The 25,360-nt window shown below is 35.8% G+C and overlaps 1 protein-coding gene across 8 annotated transcripts in view; it reads left to right on the forward strand.

Annotated features, from left to right (window-relative positions):
- Positions 1-25,360, forward strand: part of KLHL5 (kelch like family member 5) — a 90,302-nt gene that overhangs the window by 9,364 nt on the left and 55,578 nt on the right. For 4 of the 8 annotated variants that reach the window (XR_008506611.2, XR_008506612.2, XM_045881309.3 and 1 more), the window contains exons 2-6: positions 7,671-8,144; positions 9,248-9,343; positions 21,616-21,798; positions 24,409-24,545; positions 25,085-25,281. Coding sequence is in view for 6 of the 8 variants with exons in the window: in XM_045881309.3 (XP_045737265.1) it covers positions 7,765-8,144; positions 9,248-9,343; positions 21,616-21,798; positions 24,409-24,545; positions 25,085-25,281 (993 nt within the window). In the remaining 2 variants the exon portion in view is untranslated. The remainder of the gene's footprint in view (positions 1-7,670; positions 8,145-9,247; positions 9,344-21,615; positions 21,799-24,408; positions 24,546-25,084; positions 25,282-25,360) is intronic. The other 4 variants (XM_064584376.1, XM_064584379.1, XM_064584377.1 and 1 more) reach the window with 4 other exon arrangements.

Raw genomic sequence — 25,360 nt, forward strand, 5'->3', positions numbered from 1 at the left:
CACAAATCTATTATTCACTGTTGCCAATTTTTTAAAATATGTAGATATATAGTTTATTTGTCAAGAGTAAATGCCAAATTTTTTTGAAGCATACATCTAAATTGACTCAAGAACCTCATCCTCTCCCAGATAAAGGACACACTTCCTCCTTGATAATTCAGTCGTAGTTTCATCCAAAACCTCTTCTGTTAGATTTTAAGATCTTTCAAATCAAGGTCTGTGTCATTCATTTATTCTTTGATTTAAATGTAATAAATATTTGAATGCCATGCACTATATGAGTTGTTAGGGATATAATGGTCCCTGCCCTGATCGATTTTATTGTCTGTTTTCTCACCTTTAAGTTCTTTTTGCATACAGCACAACAATGTGTTGAGTTTACATAAACAGGATTTTTCTTCACATTTATAACATTTGCTTTTTATGTAGTTGGAGAGAGGTACAGAATATCTGATGTATTCCTGAAATTAAAGTTTAATTTTCACATCTTTTCTAACCTGTGTAAATAATTAACTGTTTTCTGCCATCATTTTTAAATGTTAGTGGAATTTAAGTGTTAGTGGAATTATATTAGTTTTCTGATGTTTAAGCCAAATTCTGATAAAAGACCCATTTTTACTAAGTTTTAAAAGTACCCCGGAACATCAAACTTTAAAGGATTCTTTGAAATCACGTGTTGTAACTCCTTCTTATAGTTGAAGGAAAACTTAATTCCTGAAGTGTTTTATGCGATCTATAGTACACATTTAAAACTACAAGAGTAGATTCATTATAATTGATTACTCCATAAAACAAATAATGTTGTCTTAAAAATGCTATGTGAAGAGAGGTTTGTAAAATAACGATTACCCATATAACCCGGTTCCTCAGTAGCTTTGATTTTTATTGTTGAGTGAAGCTGTTCTTTTAAAAGTCGCACTTTTTAAAGTTGAAGTGAGCTTGTCTGCAGTCTGTCTTCATAACATTTCACTGTTGCTGTTACAGTACTGAACAGAGTCATCTTATAAATTTACAAACTAACATTTGAGCAGATTTGCAGCAGAAATTGCATGTGGACTCCTTAATTACATTTTGAAAAATGTATTCAGAATTGGAATTTTCCTATTTTAAATAGTTTGAGCTGTATCTCAAGTTTAAGTAAAGCCAACTTATTAAAATAAAAGAGGTACAAAATATAATTTCATAATAGGTTTGAAGAAAATGTCAGTCTGAAAAGACATCGGCTATTTATCCATTAGATTTCAAAGTGACAAAAATTTTATGCCTAAAGAATGAAATAGAAAAAGGAAATTCGTAGAGTAACATACTGTGATTGTCCTCTTAAGTTGAAAAAATACTGAAAATGGTTTGTCCCCAGAAGTAAATGTTTTCTAATATTTTTTAAAGTAGAATATTTATTTTACAATTTCAAAAATGTCTATTTTTTATTATTGCTCTTATAATTGTTAGATATATTCATTCATTAGAGAAATATTTATTGAGCACCTGTTGTCTGCCAGGTACCATGCTAAGTACTAAGGTTACAGTGATTAACGAAAGTCTACTGAAGCTTACTTTGTACTAAGGATAAAGACAATAAATAAGGGAATAAACACCTAGTATGCCAGGCAATGATAAGTGCTATGAAAAGAACTTAAAGAGTTGGGGGATAGAGAACAGGGGGGATCTAATTTATATGGAGTAGTCCATGCAGACCTTTTTAATAATTTAACAATATAATGACTTTTAATATATATTGATCTTGTAAAAATAATTACCGTAAGGAGTACCTCTCATCAGAGCTGGATAAATTTTTGAGCAAAACAATTTTATATTTGCCAGAGAGAGACACAACAATAAAAAATAAATTATTTTATATTTATATTAAAGTTGATGAGACAGAAGAAAAACTGTTATTTAAATATATGCTGAGGGGCGCCTGAGTAGCTCAGTCAGTTAAGCAACCGACTCTTGATTTCTGCTCAGGTCATGATCTCAGGGTCCTGGGATCCGCGATGGGCTCTGTGCTCAGTGTGGGTCTGCTTGTCCCTCTCCCTCTGCTCCTCCCCACGCTCTCTCTCTCATAAATAAAATCTTTTAAAAAAATAAATGCTGAATTCCATGCCATGAAAGTATTAATTCTTAAGCCTACTACATATTTTTCATAAAGTATGGCCCAAGAATTGAGTTAAAGCTGGGGAATAATTTCTGTAAAGCTCTTTCTAACATGGGGTCTATAACAAGCTACTGTATCAATAGATAATTTTTGAACTTTTCTTGTCAGAATGAAGATTTTTCTCTAAAGTACCCGTGCTTAGACAAGCTTAACCTTAGGCAAAACTATTAAATAGAGATCTAGCTGTAAGTGATTTTGAGAAAATTCTATCTTTGAAGACTAATTTCTAACTTCACTTGCCTAAATTCTCTCCATTTGTCAGCATTTCCCTTATTCAATTTGACACTTAAAATCTTTGTAGCTATATTAGTCTTTTATTTTTTAACTCTTATTTAAATATTCTATTTTATTATAACTTATTTTATCCTCTAAGTTCTAATTTGTTTTTTCTTTGATTATATTTGCTAGAAGGTAAGAGAATACACTGGCAAATTTTCTAAGAGCTGGATCTTTATTAATTCTGTCATTTTACTTCTTAATTCTTTAGTTTCTCCTCTGATCTTTATTATTTCATGACTCTTTTTAGAGGGCTGATTTGATTTTCATCTTGAGTAGACTGCTTAATGTATGCCTTTCCTTTTAAAAAATCAATGCAGTTAGAAAGTTATAAATCTTACAACAGAAGAAGCCTCCCTCCTATGACTGTCTGAGCCATCCACGGCACTCAGGTGCCATTCCTTCCCTTTTATCAAAGTCTTCACTGTTTTTTGCTTCAGTGCTTCTCCCTATAGTCATCAATCTCCTCTTCTGCAGGATCGTTCTCATCATTCTAATATGTTCCATGTTTTAAAAAATCAACAAATAAGCAAGTAAGCAAATCTGTTGCCTTGATCCCTCACCTCTTCCAGCTATAATCCCATTCTGCAGCCTCACTGTTCAGATTTCCTGACCAAGTTGTCTATACATGTCCTCTCCTATTCCTCTCATACTCCATTAACTCTTAAACCCACCACAGTCTGGCTTTGTCACCTTCCCTTTACTGAAACAGCTCCTATCTGATTTGGCAGAATCTTTTTGTTGACAATTCCAGGGGACATTTTTCTTTGCATGGGGTACCCAACCTCCTATTTGACGTGTGGCCATGACTTTGGCCATGAAACACCTTTATCCTCTGACTTGCCTGACACCAGACCCTGAGGATTTTCCTCTACTTCATTGGTTATTCCTTACCAGTCTCCTCTGGTGGCTTTTCCACCATTAGACTTCTTTTAGAGTTTTTTGGAGCTTGGATCTGAGTTCTAGGAACATTTATTCAACTTTCTGACACCTCCACTTAGATGTCTCAAAGGTACCTGTAACTTAACATAATGAGAAATGAACACCAATTCAAAAAAATATAACTAATGAGGAAGTGTGATAAAATGACTGGGTACAAGATAAATGTATTCAATACTGTCATTATAATAGAAATAACCATGTGAGGGGCACCTGGGTGGCTCACTCGTTAAGTGTCTGCCTTCGGCTCAGGTCATGATCCCAGGGCCCTGGGATGGAGCCCCGCATCGGGCTCCCTGCTCAGTGGGAAGCCCGCTTCTCCCTCTTCCACTCCTCCTGCTTGTGTTCCCTCCTGCTGTGTCTCTCTCTGGCAAATAAATAAAATCTTAAAAAAAAAAAAAAAGAACCATGAGGAAATGAAACTAGAGAAGAATTACTGCATTTACTACAGTGACAAAAAAAGAAAGTAAAAGAACATGATAAAAAAAATTTACTAAGAAAAACATAGAACCTATAGTCAAAAGATTTTAAAATCTTATTCCTGAGCATGAGATCTGAACAAACTAAATAACATATATGCTTAGATGTGAAGCCTTAATATCATAAAATGCCAATAAACTCAATTAATATGCAGATTTAATGCAATTCCAATTAGAATCTCAGTGGGGTCAGGGCTTTTTGTTGAGAGGATTGGGTAATATTACTTTAAAGTATATACAAGGGTAAATATCTAAAATTAGCTTTAAAAATGATTTTATTTTATTTTTTTAAGGTTTATTTATTTATTTTAGGTGGGGAGGGGCAGAGGGAGAGAAAAAATTCCCAAGCCGACTCCCTGCTGAGCGCAGAGCAGACTCAGGACTCATCAATCCCACGACCCTGAGATCATGACCTGAGCCAAAATCAAGAATCAGATGCTTAACTGACTGAGTCACCCAGATTCCCTAGCTTTAAAAATTCTTTTAAAAGGACATATATGGAGGGATGCCTGGGTGGCTCAGTCAGTTTAGCATCTGCTTTCAGCTCAGGTCACGATCCCAAGGTCCTGGGATTGAGTCCCTCATTGAGCTCCTTGCTCAGTGGGGAGCCTGCTTCTCCCTCTACCCCTCCCCCCTGCTTGTTTTCTCTCTCTCTCTCTCTCTCCCAAATGAATAAAATCTTTTTTTAAAAAAGGGTATATGTGGAAGTAGGAACCTTAGCAAACATTATATCTAATAGACTAAATAAAACACTGTACTATTGGCATAAAAATAGACAAATAGAACAGAAGTAGCACCCCGAAATTTCTCTATATATGAGATGCTAATTACTACCAAAAGTAATACCTCAATTCAGTGGAAAAAGGGTGGTTTACATTAAAACTATATTGATAATAGAGGGCTCATATTAGAAATAAGAAGGGCTCCAACAAATCAAAAAGATAGAGATAATAGGAAAAAAAAAAGAGAACTTAGCAAAGACCCTTTCACAAAGAGGATATCCAAATGCCCAGTAAACATGAAAAGTTACCCAATGACGTTAATAACCAGAGAAATGTAAAGTAAAATCAAATGGGATTCCACTCTGCATCTATCAGCATGACTAAAATGAAAGACTGACAATACCAGTGTTGGCTGCGTGTGGAGTAACTGGAGTTCTCATATGGTTGTAGGAGTATAAATCAGTAATAACAGTCAAAATTGAACATATGCATATCTTATAATCTAGCAGTTTTGCTTCTGTCTATATATATACGCAATAGGAATGCATATACATGTGCATCCTATAACACAGACAAGAATATTCATAGCAGCATTACTTGGCAAATGTCTAAAACTAGAAACAACTAAAATGTCTGAGCAATAGAATGTATTTTGATGGTTGTATATTTATACAGTGGAATACTATATAGCCATAAAAACCAGCTATCAGCTGCTACAGACAACAACACAGATGAGTTTCAAAACACTGGTGAGATAAGAATCCTTTATGTCAAATTGAATGAAGACGATGACGAGATCCTTATGAGTTACCACAGGGGCATCTCCCCATGGCATGGGTCTGTACCATGCACTGCAAGATGTTGGTCATTTCTGGCCTCTGTCCACTCAGTGCCTGTGGCACTCTCTAGTCATCCAACAACTACAAATTCACCCCCCACCCCCTGTGACTTCCAGAAGCCTTTTTGGGGTGCAGGAGTGGAGGCTCTACCCACGTTGAGAATCACAAGGCTAGAGGAATTGGAGGAGCCTCTCTCTCGGCAGTAATGCCTATGCTAACCTCGAAGGATGAGTAAGATCTTAAAACCAGAGACTTTGGGACACAAGCAGCATATAAAAGAGGGAGCAACATAATGTAGACTCTATCTCACCTGATGAAGCAGTGTGTCCTTGTTGGATAATAGAAATAAAGTTGGATAGATAGAAATAAAGTTGGATAGATAGAGCGGAGTTAGAATTGTTGATATGAAGGAGTGTGACAGAGGTGAGCAGACAGGGAAAGTGTCATTTTACTCTTGAATGCATCCTGCATACTACTGCCAAATTAATTTTCTAAAACATTGCCCAGTTCAACGGTCCACTTAATATTGCCTGTGAGTCTTGACACCTTTGCTTTATGCTTAATGCATTTTATCTCATCATATTCATTCCAGTTTATGTCTTATTACTCCTTAAAATTAATTAGGTATGTCTGGCTGGCTGATCAAACTGCTATTTTTACCCCCTCTTTCTTTGTCAATATGCTCACTTCATGCTTTTATTAATGTCTTTCTTCCTTTATAAAATATCCTCATTCTTTCTATACAACTTACTATTCCCAGAGATCTTCTCCCTAATGAAATTGGCACATACCACTCCACACCATCCCGATATCTATTTCCTCTTTCTTAGAGTATTTATGGTTTGTTCTGCCATATTGACCACAACATCGTAGATGGCTTTTCATGCCTCTCGTTCTTATTTCTCTGAATAATTTTTATTCTGAAGAGCTGTGTAAAGTTAAGATCTATGCCTCCCAATATTTTTATAAGCCTCCAATGGAGCCTTGTTTTGGTCAGTTGATAATAGGCATTGTCTTTCAAGTGAAATAGCATTAGATATTGAGCACCCTGAAAACTTAAATTCTGCATGTGTAGATCACAGTATATTAATATTGCAGCATTATATTGTGTCTTATATTTAAATTGCCAAGTACTTTTTGTTTCAGTAACTCGATTTAATTCTTTTTGAAGGTAGGAACCAAGATGTTATGTAACTGTGTCCCCCACAATGCCTAGCAGGGTGTCTTGCTCACAGTAAATACTCAGTATTTTAAATTTTGATTGATTTTTTAAATTTGCTTTATCAATTTGCCTTAACTGTAACCATGCTCAGACCATTGTTTTGTTTTGCTAACAACAGAGGGCACCATTAGGATACTTGTACACCCAAGAAATAATCCTGTCCCACTCCTTGGTAGCTTTCTTGAGCCACACTTTCCTCCTCCTAAACGATGTCATACAAATTCGGAAATTATACTAAATCAAAGCAGCCCAATCCTAACTATAGAGCTATATTGGCTTCCAGTTATTTCTTTGAAAAAAGAGTAAGTACTGTCATATTTTGATCCTTTGTAGTTTTCAGACTTTTTCTTTCTCTGTCTTCCTAATCTTTGCCCAAATGAAATCTTACCCCAGATCTTACTGTATTAATTAAATACATTCCTTTCCCCGAAGGAAGAAGATAGACATGGAAAGCAACAAACTGGAGCCCCACCTTTGTCTCCCTTCCCCTCCTCCTGCCCTCTAAAGAGCACAGCTTGAAAGTCACTATAACTCATCTAATTAAAACACGCTTTTTAAAAAACGATTATTTTGTGATATCTCATTTGGGAATTTAGTATAAAACTAGAAACATTTTCGTTTTACAGTGATTTTTATGTACAAAGGAAAATGTTCTGGAATAAATTCCTTGTTTCAGCAATGAAAGAGTTAATACACTAAGCAGCAGAGACTGAGATATTGCAAGGGATAGTGCTTTCTGTTTCTGTCATTTGTGGTTTAAGAAAAGAGGGTGGTGTTCTGCATTTGAAAGGACTTTAATGAATGCTGTCAGTGTTTGTGAGAGCTAATGGTCAGTATGGGAAAAGAGAGGGGGGAAGTGGTCTAGCTGCTTCAGGATAGGTGGATGAGAGTTTGCTCTGATTGAACGGAATGTTCCACCGTGTTTCATCGCTATTCATTCTCCTTTGTTCTTTATAATCTGCTATATTGGTATAAAAGTTAATGTAGTTATATATGTGAACGTGATTTATTTCCTTTCAATCTGTTTATTGTGTACAGCAGGGCATAGACTTCTCTTGTCTTGGTTGGATGCACAAATCTGTGTGCAGTGCTTTTTGCCCGTTGCCTAGACGATCACTTGGTTTCTCTGAGGATGTCTGGTTCTCGTAAAGAGTTTGATGTGAAGCAGATTTTGAAAATCAGATGGAGGTGGTTTAGCCATCAAGCATCATCTAACTCTACAGTTGACAGCCAGCAGGGAGAATTTTGGAATCGAGGACAGACTGGAGCAAACGGTGGGAGAAAGTTTTTAAATCCATGTAGCCTACAATTGCCTTTGGCTTCAATTGGTTACCGAAGGTCCAGCCAACTGGATTTTCAGAATTCACCTTCTTGGCCAATGGCATCCACCTCTGAAGTCCCTGCATTTGAGTTTACAGCAGAAGATTGTGGCGGTGCACATTGGCTGGATAGACCAGAAGTGGATGATGGCACTAGTGAAGAAGAAAATGAATCTGATTCCAGTTCATGCAGGTTGATTATTTTCTTACTGTTAGAAACGGGGTGTGGGGGTATATTCTCTATAGTGTTAATGATTTAGTAGTATTATTTATCTATGATATATACCTCTACATACATACACATATATAACATCTGGGTATGCATATATGGTACTTTTGCTAGGGTTTGCTGAAATGTTCTCAATTTTGATTCTGTAAAATTATGAAGACTACAAGTTGCATTCATTTTGAAATACCTTATGTTCCATATATAGATATGGCTCTGCCTTGAAAATAATATATAGTAGCAATTTTATGCATCATGGGCTTGCAGTTTGCTTCATTCATTTACCTTCTATAGTCATAGCAAAACTATAGAAGACCTGACATTTTACTTTGCAACAGATTATGGAGTCATTTTTAAATCTTAATGAAAATGAAGAGTTTTACAAGGAGATGTACATTGTAGTTGTCAGTAATTTTTTTTACACCATTGTAGTTACAATAATATTTTTCTTATGGTTATTTCTCTTTGTCCTGTCTATGTTGCTGCCCTCCAGACTAATACAGGAAATACAGTAGCATGTCTCTTTCTGAGATGACAGCTACTAATTCCTGTTACCTTCACTTCACTGAAAATTGGGCTATTTAGGGAAGTGAAGGACATTCCTTCAGGAGAGTATCAGGGAACACAGAGGGGCTAGATGTGGTCAGCTGCTAAAAGCAGGGAGAGAAGAAGGGAGAGTGAGTTTGAGGAGAGAACATAAAAAAAAAATTGGTTGATGTCTCAATGACTTTATCCATCTTCCCCCTTGGAACCTGGCTTTATCTTTGAAATGAATTTTATCAATCAGTTTAAACTACTATAGCATATTATGTAACAAGTCACAGCATAAAACTCATCTTTCTGGTTCATCTTCATGCAGAAATATTTCTCAGTTTTTAAAGGCTGTTGTTTGTCTAATTTGACTACTGGATTCTTTTTTAAAAATTTCTCTGCAGGTTTTGATAACACTTGTAATTTGTGTGTTGGTTCTTAATTATAGGCATCATAAGAGATGGAGACAAAATGAATTCATAGATTCAAGTATTTCTTACTTGGGGATATTTATTGCTTTCTCCTTTTCTAACCTTCAGAACATGGAATTCTGAATTGTGGTGTTGGAATAATAAATATAGACCAGTCATCTATAATCATTTGTATAATGAAGAGAGGGGCGTATCTTTACATAGGTAACTAGTGTATTTAATTTAAAAATTTTTTAATTAGTCTGTGACTTGGCATTAAGTGAATAAGAACTCCAAATAATTTTAATATGGAGATCAGTTGAGTTAGTATGGTTTCATTGCTTTGCATTTTCTTTGGAGACTTGTTGCCATAAAGAGAATAATAATGTATACAGTAAAAGGCTCAGGGTTTATCATTTTTATGGAAACCCAAAAAGTAATCATCTTCCCATTTGAAAATCAATGCAATGTATCAAGACTATTATAACAAAACCAGAAAAACAAAACATTCATTCATTTATCACCATAAGTTATAAAAATCTTAACATGTATCTACTACCTGGAGAGATTATACATATATGAGTATAAAATTTATATGCAATGTCTAAAGTTGTAAAGGTTATAGACACATTGGTTGCTATAATTTACTTCCTTACAACAAAGGTAATATGCATAACTAATGATTATTGAAATCAAGTTAATGTATTCTTTAGTATCCATATTGAAATATCATCTTAGTGGGATATTCATTATGAAAGAAAAAGACTGCCTTTTTTTTTTAAGTGAGAGATGGCTGTATGCGTACTTCAAGAATATAAAATTGACACTTATAGGAGATATAAAAGTAAGAATGGTATTTTTTTAAAAAATCTGATTGTAGTTGTTTTTAAAATGCTAAAAGAAGCTTGAGAAATTAAATAATAAGATGGGAGTAAATAGTTTACATCTGCAGTGATCAAACTATTCCTAAAATATTATTTCAAAAATAAAATGTGCTTTTAAAAAGTCCCTGATTTTTAGATATAAAAACACGTCAAAGCAACTTAATATTCTCAAAGATTTGAAATTTCTATCCTAATATCTTACTGCAAAAAACAACCATTCTAGATTTAGAAATGTCATTTTTGTGTATAGTACTACTCCTCTGTTTTTTCCTAGATTAAATATATCTGATTCTCACATCTTACTTCAGTCCTTCAGCTCTGAGTCTTTGATCTTTGTCATAAGGATACATTTATTTGCCTCTAGCTTTTTGATTAAGTGAGCAGTCTCTTTAGGTGGTGGCCCTTCTACAAATCAAAAGCTGTCACTGTTAATGTCAAAAGAAGCTACACTGACATTCATCAAATTTTTGTATATAACTTGGGCACAAGTGTTTTTCTTTTTCTTACATAATATTTACAAAAAATAAAACATAGTGAACATTTGAGTATGTTATGAATTGATATCTTAAAATATTAAAGACATAACGGTAATATACATGATATATGGAGAATTTCTTATTTAAGCATTCATAGTAATTACGTAGGTAGATCTCAGAACTTAGACTGAAATTTCGAATTATTAGAAAAAAGGGAAAACAGCTGAGTGGTTTTACCTACACAAAATCCTAGCACCCACAGTGGGTCTGCACAATTTCAGACAGAAGTTAAAGACATCATATGTTGCTTATATGTTTGATTAGTTGCATTCCAACTAGGAGACATGTCAGCTTCAGCCCTTAGACTTCCGCTAATTTCTCCTGCCACACGTCTAAGTGATTTAAAAGATTTCATCTTTTGGGGGCACTTGGGTGGCTCAGTCGGTTGAGCATCCAACTCTTGATTTCGGCTCAGGTCATGATCTCAGGGTTGTGAGATTGAACCCCACATCAAGTTCTATGCTGAGCATGAAGTCTGCTTGGGATTCTCTCCTCCCTCTGCCCCTCCCAGCTCGTTTCTCTCTAAATAAATAAAATCTTTAGAAGTTTTCATATTTTAATTTTGATCTTAGGTCTGTAGCCTAGCCAACATTTTCTCCATGGCAGTTGTCTAAGTCATTACTTCAGTATTGAAGTGCAACCCTTATTCTTTACACTGTGAGGAATTTTAGACCCTAAGTGAGGGTTGCCAGTGTGCAGTAGGTTCCTAAGACCTTAATTCAGGATGAATTCTTAGGAAGGCTAGGAGAGTTTCCATTGTGACCCACCATGTGACCATAGTACAAACTCAGTTTACACTTCACTTGATTTGCCAGCCTTGAAATTATGTAATTTTTAACATATTGAGGGAAATTTCATTATTTCAAGCTTTGTTCGTAAAGTTTAATATTTTAGATGTCAGATTTGTATGTCACATTTTTAGTCAATATGTGTAAAATATTGCTGTACTTTACAAATATTCAGAAATAATAATAGCTAATACCAGCTGGGTGCTTAGTACCTGTGGAGCACTGTTTTAAGCATTTTAGTATGAATTCCTTTAGTCTTCACAACAAATTTCTGAGATAGCCACTGTTCTCATTCTAATTTTATAGATGAGTCAATGAGGAACAGAAAGGCTAAGTAACTTGCTCAAGTTTAGTAAGTGAAATAAAACTGCATTTTAAAAAATAAACTTTATATTTTTACAACTGTTTTAGGTTTATAGGAAAATTGAAGAATAGTATAGTGAATTCCTTTATACCCCACACCCAGTTTCTCTTATTTTTAATATATTAGAATGGTACATGTGTTACTATTAATAAACCAATATTGGTACATTATTATTAACTGAGGTCCATACTTTATTCAGATTTTCTGAATTTCTGCCTAATGACCTTTTTCTGTTGTAGGATCCCATCCAGAGCACCATGTTACATTTAGTTATCATGTCTCCTTAGGCTCCTCTAGGCTGGGACAGTTTCTCAGACTTCCCTTGTTTTTGATGACCTTGGCAGTTCAGGGAGTGGGGTCAGATGTTTTGCAGAATGTCTTACTCAGCTGAGATTTATCTGATGTTTTTCTCATGATTAGACTGGGGTTATGAGTTTTGGGGAGGAACACCACAAAGGTAAAGTGCATTTTCATCACATCATATCAAGGATCCGTTCTATCAGCCTGAATTATCGCTGTTGATATTGACTTGATCACTTGGAAGTAGCCGCATTTTGACCCCAAACAATTAAGATGTAGATTTCATGCTCACACGCCAGTCTGTGTGTGACTATTTCAGCTCTCTCTGACTTTCATCACCAAGTTCAACTTGGATTAACATAATAGTTAATGATTCGTTCTCACCACTTTCACCTTCTCTCCTCAGCTAATTTTCTTAGCCTGGTTCTTGAAAATGCCAAGCCTGGCTGGCTTACAGGTATAGTCTCTTAATAGGGCCACAACTCTTTACCCACAGTCCTCTATCTGACTCGTGATGGTTGGTTGCATGTCCCCTGTTTCAACTGCAGATATACGCACTATTCTTTGACTCCTCTTGGAGGCACGGAGGTCCTCCTCCTCTCCCAACAAGGCGTTATCTTCACCTTTTCTCAAGCGCTACCTCCTTTTTCTTGCCCCTCATTATGTTGTCTCTGCATCTCCTTGTTCGAACCAGTGTATTAATTCTGGTACAGTTTGAAATTAAATCCTCAGCATTTCCACGAATTCTGCTTCCAGAGATGGCAAAGAAGTTCAACTCTACCATACTTATATCTGGGAAGGATATATTGCATGTCCTCCTTTACACATATATGCCCAAGTCACGGCATAAATTCCTTTGACAAAAGCTATGGAACCTCTTCCCACAAGACACTCTGTGCGTGCACATGCAGGTGTGCACGTGTGAGTGTTAAGTATTTTATATACCTTTCTAAGGCATCTGTGTCTGCTGTATCATTCTGCCTTCTTAGCTTTAAGCAACTGAAATTGACGGGCTGATTTAAACAGAATAGGAGTTTATTGGAATCCTATTAGTTCTCAGAACTGCTGGGAAAGCTGAAGAATCAGCCTAGGACAAAGGATAGGCACTTCAGTTGCACAACTGGCCTTTATAACTCCAGATTTTAAAGGCAGAAGAATGTGCCTTTATGCCACTTACTGCTTGTATTTCATTTTTTCCATTTAGAACTAGATAGTGAGGTTTTATATTTTTAATATTAGGTATATTAGGCATGAAAACAATCACACACACCCCACATACACACCCAAGTGCACACAGCCATATAATTTGGTCATTTACCTTTAGGGAGCCTATTAGTAGGGAACAGGCTAAGATGATATAATAAGAAATTCAGAAAGACAGTGGCTCAAATAAAATAGAAGTTTATTTCTCTATCTCCCAACCGATGGGCAGGTAGCTCAGGGCAGATAGGTGGCTCTGCTTCACGGGTTCCCTCAGTGACCCAGATTTCTTCCATACTGTTTCTCCATCCTGTAGGGTATTATCCTTTTTTTATGTTCAAAGCTAGCTTACTCAACTCCCCCTCTGCATTCTAGCCCATGGGAGGGACCAGCAAAAGGGAGGACATTAAGCCAATAACACAAGTTGCATGTATCAGTTCTGCTTACGTTCTGTTGTTGAAAACCAAGTCATATGGCCACAACTAGTTGCAAGGGAGACTCAGAACTGTCCTCTTTATCTGGGTAGCCATGTGTCCAGCAAAACTCATTACTGTGGTGGAAGGAAAGAATGATTTAGGAGTCATAATCAACAGGTGCAAGAGGTGAAGACAGCTGAACAGAATTCTTCAGATCGAATTTTTTAATTAGTTTTTTTCCATATTATGTAATATTTTTACCATAGAGACATTGGAAAATAGAGATAAATAAAAACAGAAAAATAGAGAATCACTAATTACCCTGCCACCCCAAAATAACAACCATTAACAATTTGGGGGAGTGTCCTTCCAGTATATTTTCTATACATGTATAATAAAAATATGTATTTTTAGAGTGAAAATCTGAACCTTTCTGTAAATACTATTTTGTAAACCACTTTTTTGCCCTAATATAAATATTAAAATTAGGACTCGTCGCAAAAGACAGAAGCCCAACTCAAAATGACTTAAGCAAAAACTAGAAATTTTTTGGTTCGTGTAAGTAAATAAAATATCCAAGGATAGAACTTAGCTTTATTCGTGGCTGAATCCAGATACTCCAATAACACCAGAAATCGATTATTCTCCCTGTCTAGATTCTGTTTTCCTCTGTGATGGCATTTCCCGGGCAGGCTCTCAGTGTGGTAGCAAAAGCTACTAGCAGCTATAGATTAACTTTTTATCAGCTTAGCAACCTCAATGGAAAGAGAGTGACTCTTCCAAGAGTGCCAACCAACATCTTGGAACTGGCTCTGATTGGCCTTGTTTGAATCATGGGTTCACTCAAACCAATCATAATTGCCAGGAGGTATGATAACTTTTACTAGCCAGGTCCCAGGCCCTTGTTCATTTTTGTCCAGGGGAAGATTCATCTCTGCCCACGCCATGTGGACTGAGGTGGGGAATGTGTGGTTTCCCAAAGGGTAGAAATGGGTCTGTTCCCGTAAGAAAGAGTACCAGATAAGAAAGAGTACCAGAGAGGCAAAACCAATGTTCCACTAAAACAGTTTTCCATGTCATTAACTGTTCTCCTGTCTTTAGCTGGCTGCATCATCCTCCCATGTGCAGATACACCTTGTGTTAAACCAATGTTCTTTTTCTTTTTGGAATTCAGATTGTTTCCAGTATTTTCCTGTTAGAAACAACCTGCAATAAACCCTCCATGTAGTGCGGTCTATATACCACAGATGATTGTTTCCTTTGGATAAAATCCCAAGGATGTGCGCATTTTTAGGGTGCTTGATTTGTATTCTCAAAGTCGTTTCAGGGACATTACTATTATTTTAATTCTCAGCAGCATTGTATGAAAGTGTCTGCTGGCCCTTCCCCTCCATACTGGTTATTATGTAAGAAAATTTGATTCTTACATTTAATTCTCTTCGCTGTAGATATTCTGGCCATGGTACCAGGAAAAATGCCTTTCTTTTTTTTTTTTTTAAGATTTTATTTATTTATTTGACAGAGACACAGCTAGAGAGGGAACCCCAGCAGGGGGAGCGGGAGAGGGAGAAGCAGGCTTCCCGCTGAGCAGGGAGCCTGATGCGGGGCTCCATCCCAGGGCCCTGGGATCATGACCTGAGCCGAAGGCAGACACTTAACGACTAAGGCACCCAGGTTCCCCGGAAAAATGCCTTTAAATTCCCAAATCAAAAATCTTGGTCTCGAGAAGGGAAGAGGTGAAGGTATTCTTTTTCCTTTCTTGTCATTTCTCCTCATATACCTGACTTGTCCTCCCCTTAGAGGAGACACCCCGAATCCTCTTCTCCCTCACCCACTGAATTCCAAGATGCATTTCAGATCTCACCTGCTACTTGTTGCCTTTCCAAACACCAGCTCATATTGCTCTTCCCCTTCTCTGTATTCCAATAGCAATTACTCTCCAATTGGGAATGTACAAAATGATCAGCTGGAGAGATGGTAAAAATAGAGCTTCTATTTCCATTTTGTCTTATGCTTTTTTATTGAAATGTAGTTGGCATGCAATATTAGTTTCAGGTATACAACTGTGATCATTTATATACATTATGAAGTGATCACCACGATAAATCTAGCTACCATCTATCACCGTGCAAAGTTGTTACAAGGGGCGCCTGGGTGGCTTAGCCGTTAAGTGTCTGCCTTCGGCTCAGGTCATGGTCCCAGGGTCCTGGGATCGAGCCCCACATCGGGCTCCCTGCTTGGCGGGAAGCCTGCTTCTCCCTCTCCCACTCCCCCTGCTTGTGTTTCTTCTCTCGCTGTCTCTCTCTCTGTCAAAAAAAAAAAAAAAAAAAGTTGTTATGACATTATTGACTATATTCCTTTATCTTATCCTTTAAAGCTCTATTTTTTCTGTGTTTTAGAATATAAATAATAATTGTACAATGGTATCTGTATATCTTTTATAAATTAGTAAATATCCATGTATTTGGGCACATGTTTAAAAGGGTACTGGAAAGGATATGCATAAAAAAGATTTAGAGACTGCTAGCCCATACCAAGCAATTTACATTCTTATTTTACATTTGTGGTTTTGAATATTTGTAGAGGATGCCAAAAGATTCATGATACAGTAATTTTCACTTTTGCAAAAGCATGAATTCTGAATGCCAGAAGCTATGAGGCAGATAGCTGGGAGTAAATCACTTATCAAGGGAGCCAGCCAAACAGACCAATTAGAGTTTCAATGCAGCTTTGTTTTCTCCTCAAATCTACATACAGTGTAATTCTTATGAAGTGATTTTTAAAACTTATTTTGAAAAATCACTCCATGAAGAAAGACCAATGTAAATTCTGATGACGAAAGTGAAGAAATCTAAGTAGTTTTTACTAAAAGGTACGGTCCTGGAACGTATTTTGTACGTGCATATGCGTGTGTGCACATGTGTGAAATCTGAGGAATTGCAAGGGCTAGGCAGTGTTGCTATCTAATTTTTTTTTTTCCAGTTCATGAAACTTGACTCTTCAAATTCCTTCACTAAAGAATCCTCTCTTTCTTTGCATCCCCCCAGTTTCTAAAACTGGTGCAATACTGCATATTAGGAGTTACTCTGTAAATATTTGATGACTTGATTCTGTTTGATACTTGCCTCTTTTCTATGATTAGGTGTTTTTCTGACTTACAAGTTCATTGCCCACTGCCAAGCAAGGTACTAGGCTAAAAATTAAATGTTTCTTCATAGCCCGGAAATATTCAGCAATGCATAGTTCTCTATAGTGAACATCTATTATGAATGGTTTTAATGATTTACCATCCTAGTAACATATAAATAAAATGAAGCAGAGATGTTAGATATATTTCCTCTGTTATCATGTATAAGAGCGAGTAGAATCTCAGAGAAATATGTATTAAATGCTCCGTAAATGGCCTATTCCCAAATATCCGTATTATGAGTTTTGATGTCTACCAGGTTTACTAAAGAGCATTTTAATTAGGAAATATGAGATTTGGTTATAAAATTGATAATGCTGGGGATCGTTTTTTTAAAAGACAACCAACCAAACAACATTATATAAAGACAAGAGACAGGCCTTTCCATTTGCCATTTAAAACATAGATTCCAGTAACAGTAGCTTACCTTATTGTGTACTTATTCTGTGCTAGGGCTATGCATTCATCATTTCACTTAATGAACCCCCCATGAGGGATCCTTTAAAGAAAGTACTATGTATTACTTATTCCTGTTTTGCTATTGAAAAAGTTAGTAGAACTTTCTGCATTGACGGAAATGTCCTATATCTGCACTATTCATTTTGGCAGTCATTATCCCCCTGAAGTTATCAACTACTTGAAATATGACTATTCTAACTAAAGAACTAAATTTTTAATTTAATTGTAATTAAATTAAAATAGCACCATGAGGCTAGTGGCTATTGTATTGGACAGCACAGCTCTAGAATTTTCCTAAAATGGTCTTGATCACTACACCATACCTCTCCAGTTCAACTCTCCAAACCAAAGTACATAATAAGAAACGAAGTAATTAGGAAATATTAGCATTGTAAATTGCACGGAGTCATAGTATTAAAAGCAGTCTGATTAGCCAGGGATAGAGATGTGATCTCTGTCCCATGGAAACCTAAAAGATTCTTGCTCTCTTATACCCAGCAAAGAGGCAGCCACACAGCAGTAGACATTTGTCTAAAATTCTTAATTCTGTTATCTTTTTTTTCTGTGAAATTACCCTCATTCATATTGTAGCATCATTCTCCTTTTATACCCTTAGTCCTTGAGCTCACTGATGCCCTAAGAGTAAAGGTAGGCAAGAATTCCCATTTCTCTGTGAGTGGTTTGCCAGCACTCTGAATGCTTCCTGATCTGGCTTTGTAACTGGCTGCCTATGTGTCTTTGGTTGATTACTTTGTCCATCTTGGGCCTCAGATTTTCTCATCTCAAAATAAGGGAATTGAATTAAATGTATAGGTTCCTCCTAGATGTAAAAATTCCATATATAATTTTTCTAATGGCCAAGATCCTATAACTGTATGGAGATGCAGTAGTTTTCTTAGTAAATTTCTGTATTATTAAAATTATATATGTAAACCTCCAAATTTCTTAAAAACAAAACAAGATATGCTAGAAAGCTGTGCAGCTCTTCAAGTCTTTCGAATAGCTCTGTTTCTCCCTCTTTCATGCTCCTTTTGTGAATGGGTGGCTTCACTTTTCCATAGGATACAAATCAGAAGCCTGCATTCCTTATGATCCTTCATTTGTAGCAGTGGATGGAAGTGATTTCTATACCCAGAAATCTCAGTAAATTAATTGTCGCATTGAAATAATATGTTTATTTAACATGTGATGGCAGTGGAAGCCTTGAAAGCAAATTACAAAGTTTGAGATGTATTTTAGAAACATAAGTTATTGTTTGTTAATATGCATACATATAAATGATTTTGATGTTTTACCTTTATGCTCATTTTAAAAATAACAAATATTCCATTAAGTTCAACTAGTTCATTTAAAGGCAAAGAAATTCAGTTGACACATGTTTGAAGTAAAGTATCTATTGTGTAAAGCAATGTTTTGAACCTGTAAATTTATCACATGATCTGTATAATTTATCTGTCTCTCCCTGAAGTGCACACCACTGCTTTTCAACCTGTAACACGTGTTCGAATCACCTGTAGGGCTTTCAAAGAGTTTCAAAGTATTTGAATTAAATATTAGACCTAGTGAATCAGTCTTAGGGAATGAGGCTCTGAACGCAGATGCTGAAAGGCTCCCTGGGTTATTCTTATTCATTCCAGAAGTTAAAGAACCAAACACCCTGAAAGTTCTTGACAAGAAAAGAGATGGCCTATTTATTAATTGGGCTTATATACCAACATCAAAACTAGCCTTATAATCATATTATAAATTTCTGTTGTTCTTTCAGAAGTTAACATTGATTAGCATTTATGTTTGGATGATGGCAATTCATCACTCAAAAACATTCAACTAACTCACTGTCTTGCCATTACTAAGAATTTAATGTAAAAAATGTGATACAGAGGTGTCTGGGTGGCTTAGTCAGTTAAAGGTCAGCCTGATCCCAGGGTCCTGGGATCAAGCCCTGCATAGGGCTCCCTGCTCAGCAGGGAGCCTGCTTCTTTTTCTCCCCCCCCCCACTCATGCTGTCTCTCTCAAATAAATAAAATCTTTTTAAAAACGTGATACAATATATAGGAACCCTAAGAAAGAAGTACTTGATTTCTTTACTTAATCTTGTTCTTAAAAGAATTTGTGGTTTATGAAAATTAAATGTTCTAATTTTCTTTCATTCTTAGATCAGTAAAACTCTTATAATCATTTGTTAGTATTTTGACAATATAAAACTTCATTTTATTGAAAAATGTTTTAAATCTTCAAATTGTTATTCACCAAAGTTACCATCATCTGTTATTGCTCATGTTATGTTTTCTCCTAGATTTTAAAATAATTTTTAATTTCATTCATTTATATAAGCAACATATAATTACACATTACTCAATATATTTTTATGATAATTATCTTAAATGTAAATTTGAGTATATTTTCCTGGATTTTCCAAGTCATTACACCAATAATATTCATAGTGTATGACACATGCATTCTAGATAATATATATTTTGCTTCTATTATTATTATTATTGACAGTTATCCTCCAGGAACATTTTTTAAGACCCATATTTGTATGTGTTAAAAATGCATTGGGCTGGGAGAATTTAGGTAGAGACACTGCTGAGAAAGAAAGCGTGGGGCTCCTGGGTGGCTCAGTCGGTTAAGTGTCTGCCTTCGGCTCAAGTCATGATCCTGGGGTTCTGGGATCGAGCCCCACATAGGGCTCCCTGCTCCGTGGGAAGCCTGCTTCTCCTTCTCCCACTCCCCCGCTTGTGTTCCCTCTCTTCGCTGTGTCTCTCTCTGTCAAATAAATAAATAAAATCCTAAAAAAAAAAAAGCTTGTAATTAAAAAAAAAAGCATGAGAAAGGAACACCTGCTCTTAGCCACGTTAGCCTGGAGGTGACGTAGTTCATTTCCATTATAAGACCTCACCTGTCTTTGAGAGAGTCTGGGAAATGCTGCCTAGGTATATTCTCCAAAGAAAAAGAGAAAGGGTTTTAAAGGTGAACACATAGTGATCTCTGTGACAGGCCTGTCTCTGTCATGAACAAACTGTAGGACTCTTGGCAAGGCACCTAATCTCCTAGGCTTTAGTTCTCTTGACTCTAAAGATCCAGTGACTTTTTCTTTTTTGGGAAGGTTATTAGATGTTTATATTAAGAATATTGTCTTAAGATACAGTGAGGATTGAATCAATAAAGTATTTGTCAGAATCATAATCCCTAAAAGTAAATGTGACAAGAATTGAGAACTAAGTTATGGCATTGTTGGTAGTTAATTGCACAGCCAATGGATGTTGATTACAAGTGATCCTGGGGGGTGCAGGGAGGGGTGGACTTAGGACTTAGTTCTGAGTAGTAACCTTTTCATTTTTTCACCATTTCCATCAGTAAATCATAAGAAAACAAAGAACTCATACTTTTCAAATTCTAATTTGGAAATTGCAAATAATTTCTAGATACCTAGGTTAGGTCATCACATTTCTTTTATCTATAAATAAGTTATAGGTCATCTGGGCTTTTGAAGACTGACTAGAGAATCAAATGAATAATTTATAACATTGTTTTTATGACCGTGTACAGTTGACCCTTGAACAATGCGGGAATTAGGGATACCAGACCCCATGCTCAAAAATCCACATATAACTTTTGACTCCCCCAAACTTAACTAGTAATAGCCTGCTCTTGACTGCAAACCTTACAAATAACATAAACGGTCAATTAACACATTTTGTATGTTATATGTATTATATACTATATTCTTACAAAAAAGTAAGGTAGAATAAAGAAAATGTTATAAATACTAATATGAGGAAGAAAAAATACATTTTTAATACTGCATTATGTTTATTGTAAAACATCTGCGTATTAAGGGGACCCCCAAATTCAAGCGCATGTTGGTCAAAGGTCAACTGTGTTTAATATTCCAAATAGTTATCCTGTAAATGAACTGTGGACTGTAACCCATTTTTAAGTAAAGGATGGCTTGGATTTTTGTCTCTAAAATAGTTTAATTGCCTTCCTGCTTTCAAAGAATGATCTCATATACCCTTAAATATAATGTTAAGAGATATACTATCATTATGAATATAGCTTGGCTCTTTTTCAAGAGAGAAATTATGTTGACTGGCAAAAAGATCTCAAAAACAGACACTGCAAACAATATATATAGTTATTAACTACCAGATGTCACATTCACTCACAGTATTTACAAGACGTATGATTTGAGCCATCATTGAATTTAAAAGACAAAAATGATGAATGACTACACGTTACTATTGACTGGTAGCAGTGATGACTTCTATTACATTTAAAGGTTTTTAAAGGACTTGATAGAAAAGATCTTTTCAATGTGATAGTAATATTTCAAAAGGCATGTTCTCTTTCTTGTCAGGACTTCCAACAGTAGTGAGACGTTATCATCCTGCCATACTATGGAGCCATGTTCATCAGATGAATTTTTCCAAGCCCTTAATCATGCTGAGCAAACATTTAAAAAGATGGAAAACTATTTAAGACACAAACAGTTATGTGATGTAATTCTAGTTGCTGGTGATCGCAGAATTCCGGCTCATAGGTAATTGTTTTCTAAATCTCTGTATGTGAGAAGTATTTCCTTACTAATCTGTTATGTATGTTGAGATAATTTGTTCCAACTAACTATTCCATATGCTTTTGGGAGGGGGTATCTTTCATGGGATTTCTGCAAAGAAAACAGTGCATGTGAAATTATTATACATTAAATGACCCCAAAAGGGTCACTTTCCCTCGGCAGAAACACAAAAACAAAACACACTAGCCTCAGATCAGTCAGTATTGTTTGGCAAAGATTTCAGCTACTACGAGCAGCTTTTCTCCTAAATTCTACCTATTAAATAAGTAAACTCGACAGTAATTAGAGCTGTGAGTATTTAGAAGCAAAAAAGCTAGTGGAATGAAATGGCAAAAACTGAAGAGTCTTAAAATAGCGACATCTATCCCAACTTCTATTTGCTGACCTCCAAAAAATAGGAAAAGCAGTGATGTTAGGGAACAAAAACTTTTAACACAAATGAAGTACTATTTTTTGAAATGAGAAAAGAGAGATGTTTAATAAAGAACAATTCATTATGTTTCCTTTGATAATTCTGTGTTCAGTTGTTCTGTGTTAATCACTATTATGACCCCAAAAGGTTTGTTTTGTTTTTTTTTTAATGCTTTTAAAAACTAATTAACACTCCGTCCCAAAGGTTTTCTTAAACGTTCCAAAGTGGAAGTGAAATCATTGGGAAAAATGGGCTTGGTCTTAGTTTCCAATGTTTCAATGGGCATACATTTATTGAGATGCTACTAGATACTGTGACAAAAAGTCCGTGTTATGAGCATGGGTTTACTGGAAAAGATACCTCAACCTGCATGTCACAGAGACATCTGAAATTCTGTTTTTCCAACACAGAGCTCATTACCTTCTCTTCCATTTATGTGTAAACTCACCGTCTCCCTCAGTGCCAGAAACTGCCAACTGGTCTCCCTGCTTTCACTCTTTCCCCCTACATTCTATTTGCTGCACAGCTACCCGAGTGATCCTTTAAAATAGAACTCAGATCCAGTCACTCCTGTGATCTAACTTTTCAGTGACTCCTGTCACAAGTTATGAAAGCCCACTGGGCCGTGTGATGGCCATTGCCATCTGATGTTCTGTCCTTGATCCCTCTGCTTGAGCCACTCAGCCCGTGTGGTCCTTGTATGTGCCAGACATGCTGCTCCTGCCTTTGGGTTTTTGCATTGGCTAAAACCTGCTAAACCTGCTAAAACCATTCCTTCTGCCCGAATGCTGTTCCCAGATACCTGTATGACTAATTCCTGCACCTCCTTCAAGTCTTTGCCCAATCGCCACTTTCCAGTCAGACCACTTATTTAAACCCCCTGTCTATTCCTCATTTGCCCTTATCCTACTTTTTCCCCTTAGCACTTCCCTTTCTTAATGTACTCTAGAATTTATTTGTGCTGTTAATTATTCATCTCCCTCCCCTCTAGAATGTAAGACTCCCTTAGAGAAGGGATCTTTTGTCTCTTATTTATACTGATGATAGCTCAAGTACCTAGAACAGTGCCCTGTCCTTACTAGGGTGAATGTCTTTAATGAGTAAATGAATAAATGGGCAATTCTCAGAAGAAACCTGAATGGCCAATAACCATTTAAAAAGATCTTCAGTCTCGCTAGCAATCAGGGAAATGAAAATTAAAACAACAATGAGATGCCATTTAACACCTTGCAGATGGCGAAAAATTTTAACATCTGACAATGTTGTGGGAAAATGTTCTCTCTCACACAGTGCTGGTGGGGGGTCTAAATTGGCACAGCACTTCGGAGAGCAGCCTGGCAAACCTAGGACACGGCAGTGTGCTCCCGAGGAGGGCGGAGAATGGAAGTAGAGAGGAACACAGAGAGAGCTTCAACGATTATCGGTTTCTATTTCTTAAAATAAATAAATAAATAAAGTGAATCTATATAAATGTGCTGACATGGAAAGATCTCCAAGACGTCAAATAAAAAAAAAAAATGCACATTTCAAAATATATATTTATAACCTATTTTTTTTCATATCTGGCCATCAAAAATCTGGTCAGAGATGTACCTAATATATAATACTGTACTATTATAAAAATAGTTTTGTGGTGTTATAACAAAAATATTATCATTTGGTAATAAAATGTGAACATTATAATAATAAATCACAAAAGTTAAGAACAACCTGCTAAAACCATTCTCAAATTTCTCCCATATATCTACTACTACTACAATTAAATTAAAAGAAAAAAACACTTAGGTTATTTCCAAAAGTGATAAACAGAAAGTAACCTTTATATTTTTTTTTCCTTTTTTTATATAGTCAGTTTAATGCTGTGGGCTTTAGCTTTTTGTCTGGATGTTATAAAGTGATATTTGAGTAATGAATGGGTAAATCATTTACCTCAGCAGAAAATTTTCAGTAATGGTAATTTATTATTCCAAGGAAAGAACTAGAGCATAAAGCAATTTGTCAAACTTAAAATGCATTTCCCGGTACCACGCACTTTTTGTGGGTAACAAATTAAAAAAAAAAAGGGAGAGAGAGAGGGGAGAGAGAGAAGCAGCGTTTGTTAATGAACATCAACCTTAAGGTGGTCACTGATTTTTTTTTTTTTCCCTCTGATATGTTCTCAGGTTGGTGCTCTCCTCGGTCTCAGACTATTTTGCTGCCATGTTTACTAATGATGTCAGGGAAGCAAGACAAGAAGAAATAAAAATGGAAGGTGTTGAACCCAATTCACTATGGTCCTTGATTCAGTACGCATATACAGGTAATAAATCTGAAAATGAATATCTAAAACCTCTTAAAATTATGGTGCATTATGAGATTTCAGATTTCTGCTTTTAGGAAAGCCTGCCACAGCTAACCGTGAATTCTGCTATTGGAATCACCACCGCTGGTGATACCTTTATAAAAGGTTGAAATCTTTATATTAGAATCTTTAAAATGGTGGTCATAATTAAGCCTATGATTGGTATTTTTAAATGTTAATATAATAATTAGATGAATTATATAATGTTTTTAAGTTATTGCATTTAAAATTTGAGCGTTGTATTTAATAGATATGCTACTTAATTAAAGCATCATTTAAAAATTCTGAAAAGAAGCCATTCGTTTTTTATTTTAATAAAAGTCACAAAGAGCTAATAAGGTTTTTTCATAGTTAGTACTTTTTTTCTCTTTGGACTGTCTAAAACCATCCAGAATTCATATACAGAGCTCTTGTTTAGAATTATTACTGTTAGCACTGTTTTATAAGTTAAAGTTAATATAGTTCTATGGTTAATGGAATTTCTTTTTATCATTAAGGCCGCCTTGAATTAAAAGAAGATAATATTGAGTGCCTGCTGTCTACAGCTTGCCTCCTTCAGCTTTCACAGGTTGTGGAAGCTTGCTGTAAGTTTTTAATGAAACAGCTTCACCCATCCAACTGCCTTGGAATCCGTTCTTTTGCTGATGCCCAGGGTTGTACAGATTTGCATAAAGTGGCTCACAATTATACCATGGTATGTATTTTCTGAGAAGCAGAATGCTCTTTACCTCATTCCTTCTTGTTGCAGGTTTATCTCCATGGTGCTGTTTTCC

This window comes from Mirounga angustirostris, unplaced genomic scaffold (genome assembly GCF_029215605.1).
Source record: "Mirounga angustirostris isolate CCGP_5_RB_7025 unplaced genomic scaffold, mMirAng1.0.hap1 SCAF_2, whole genome shotgun sequence".
Taxonomy (NCBI): domain Eukaryota; kingdom Metazoa; phylum Chordata; class Mammalia; order Carnivora; family Phocidae; genus Mirounga; species Mirounga angustirostris.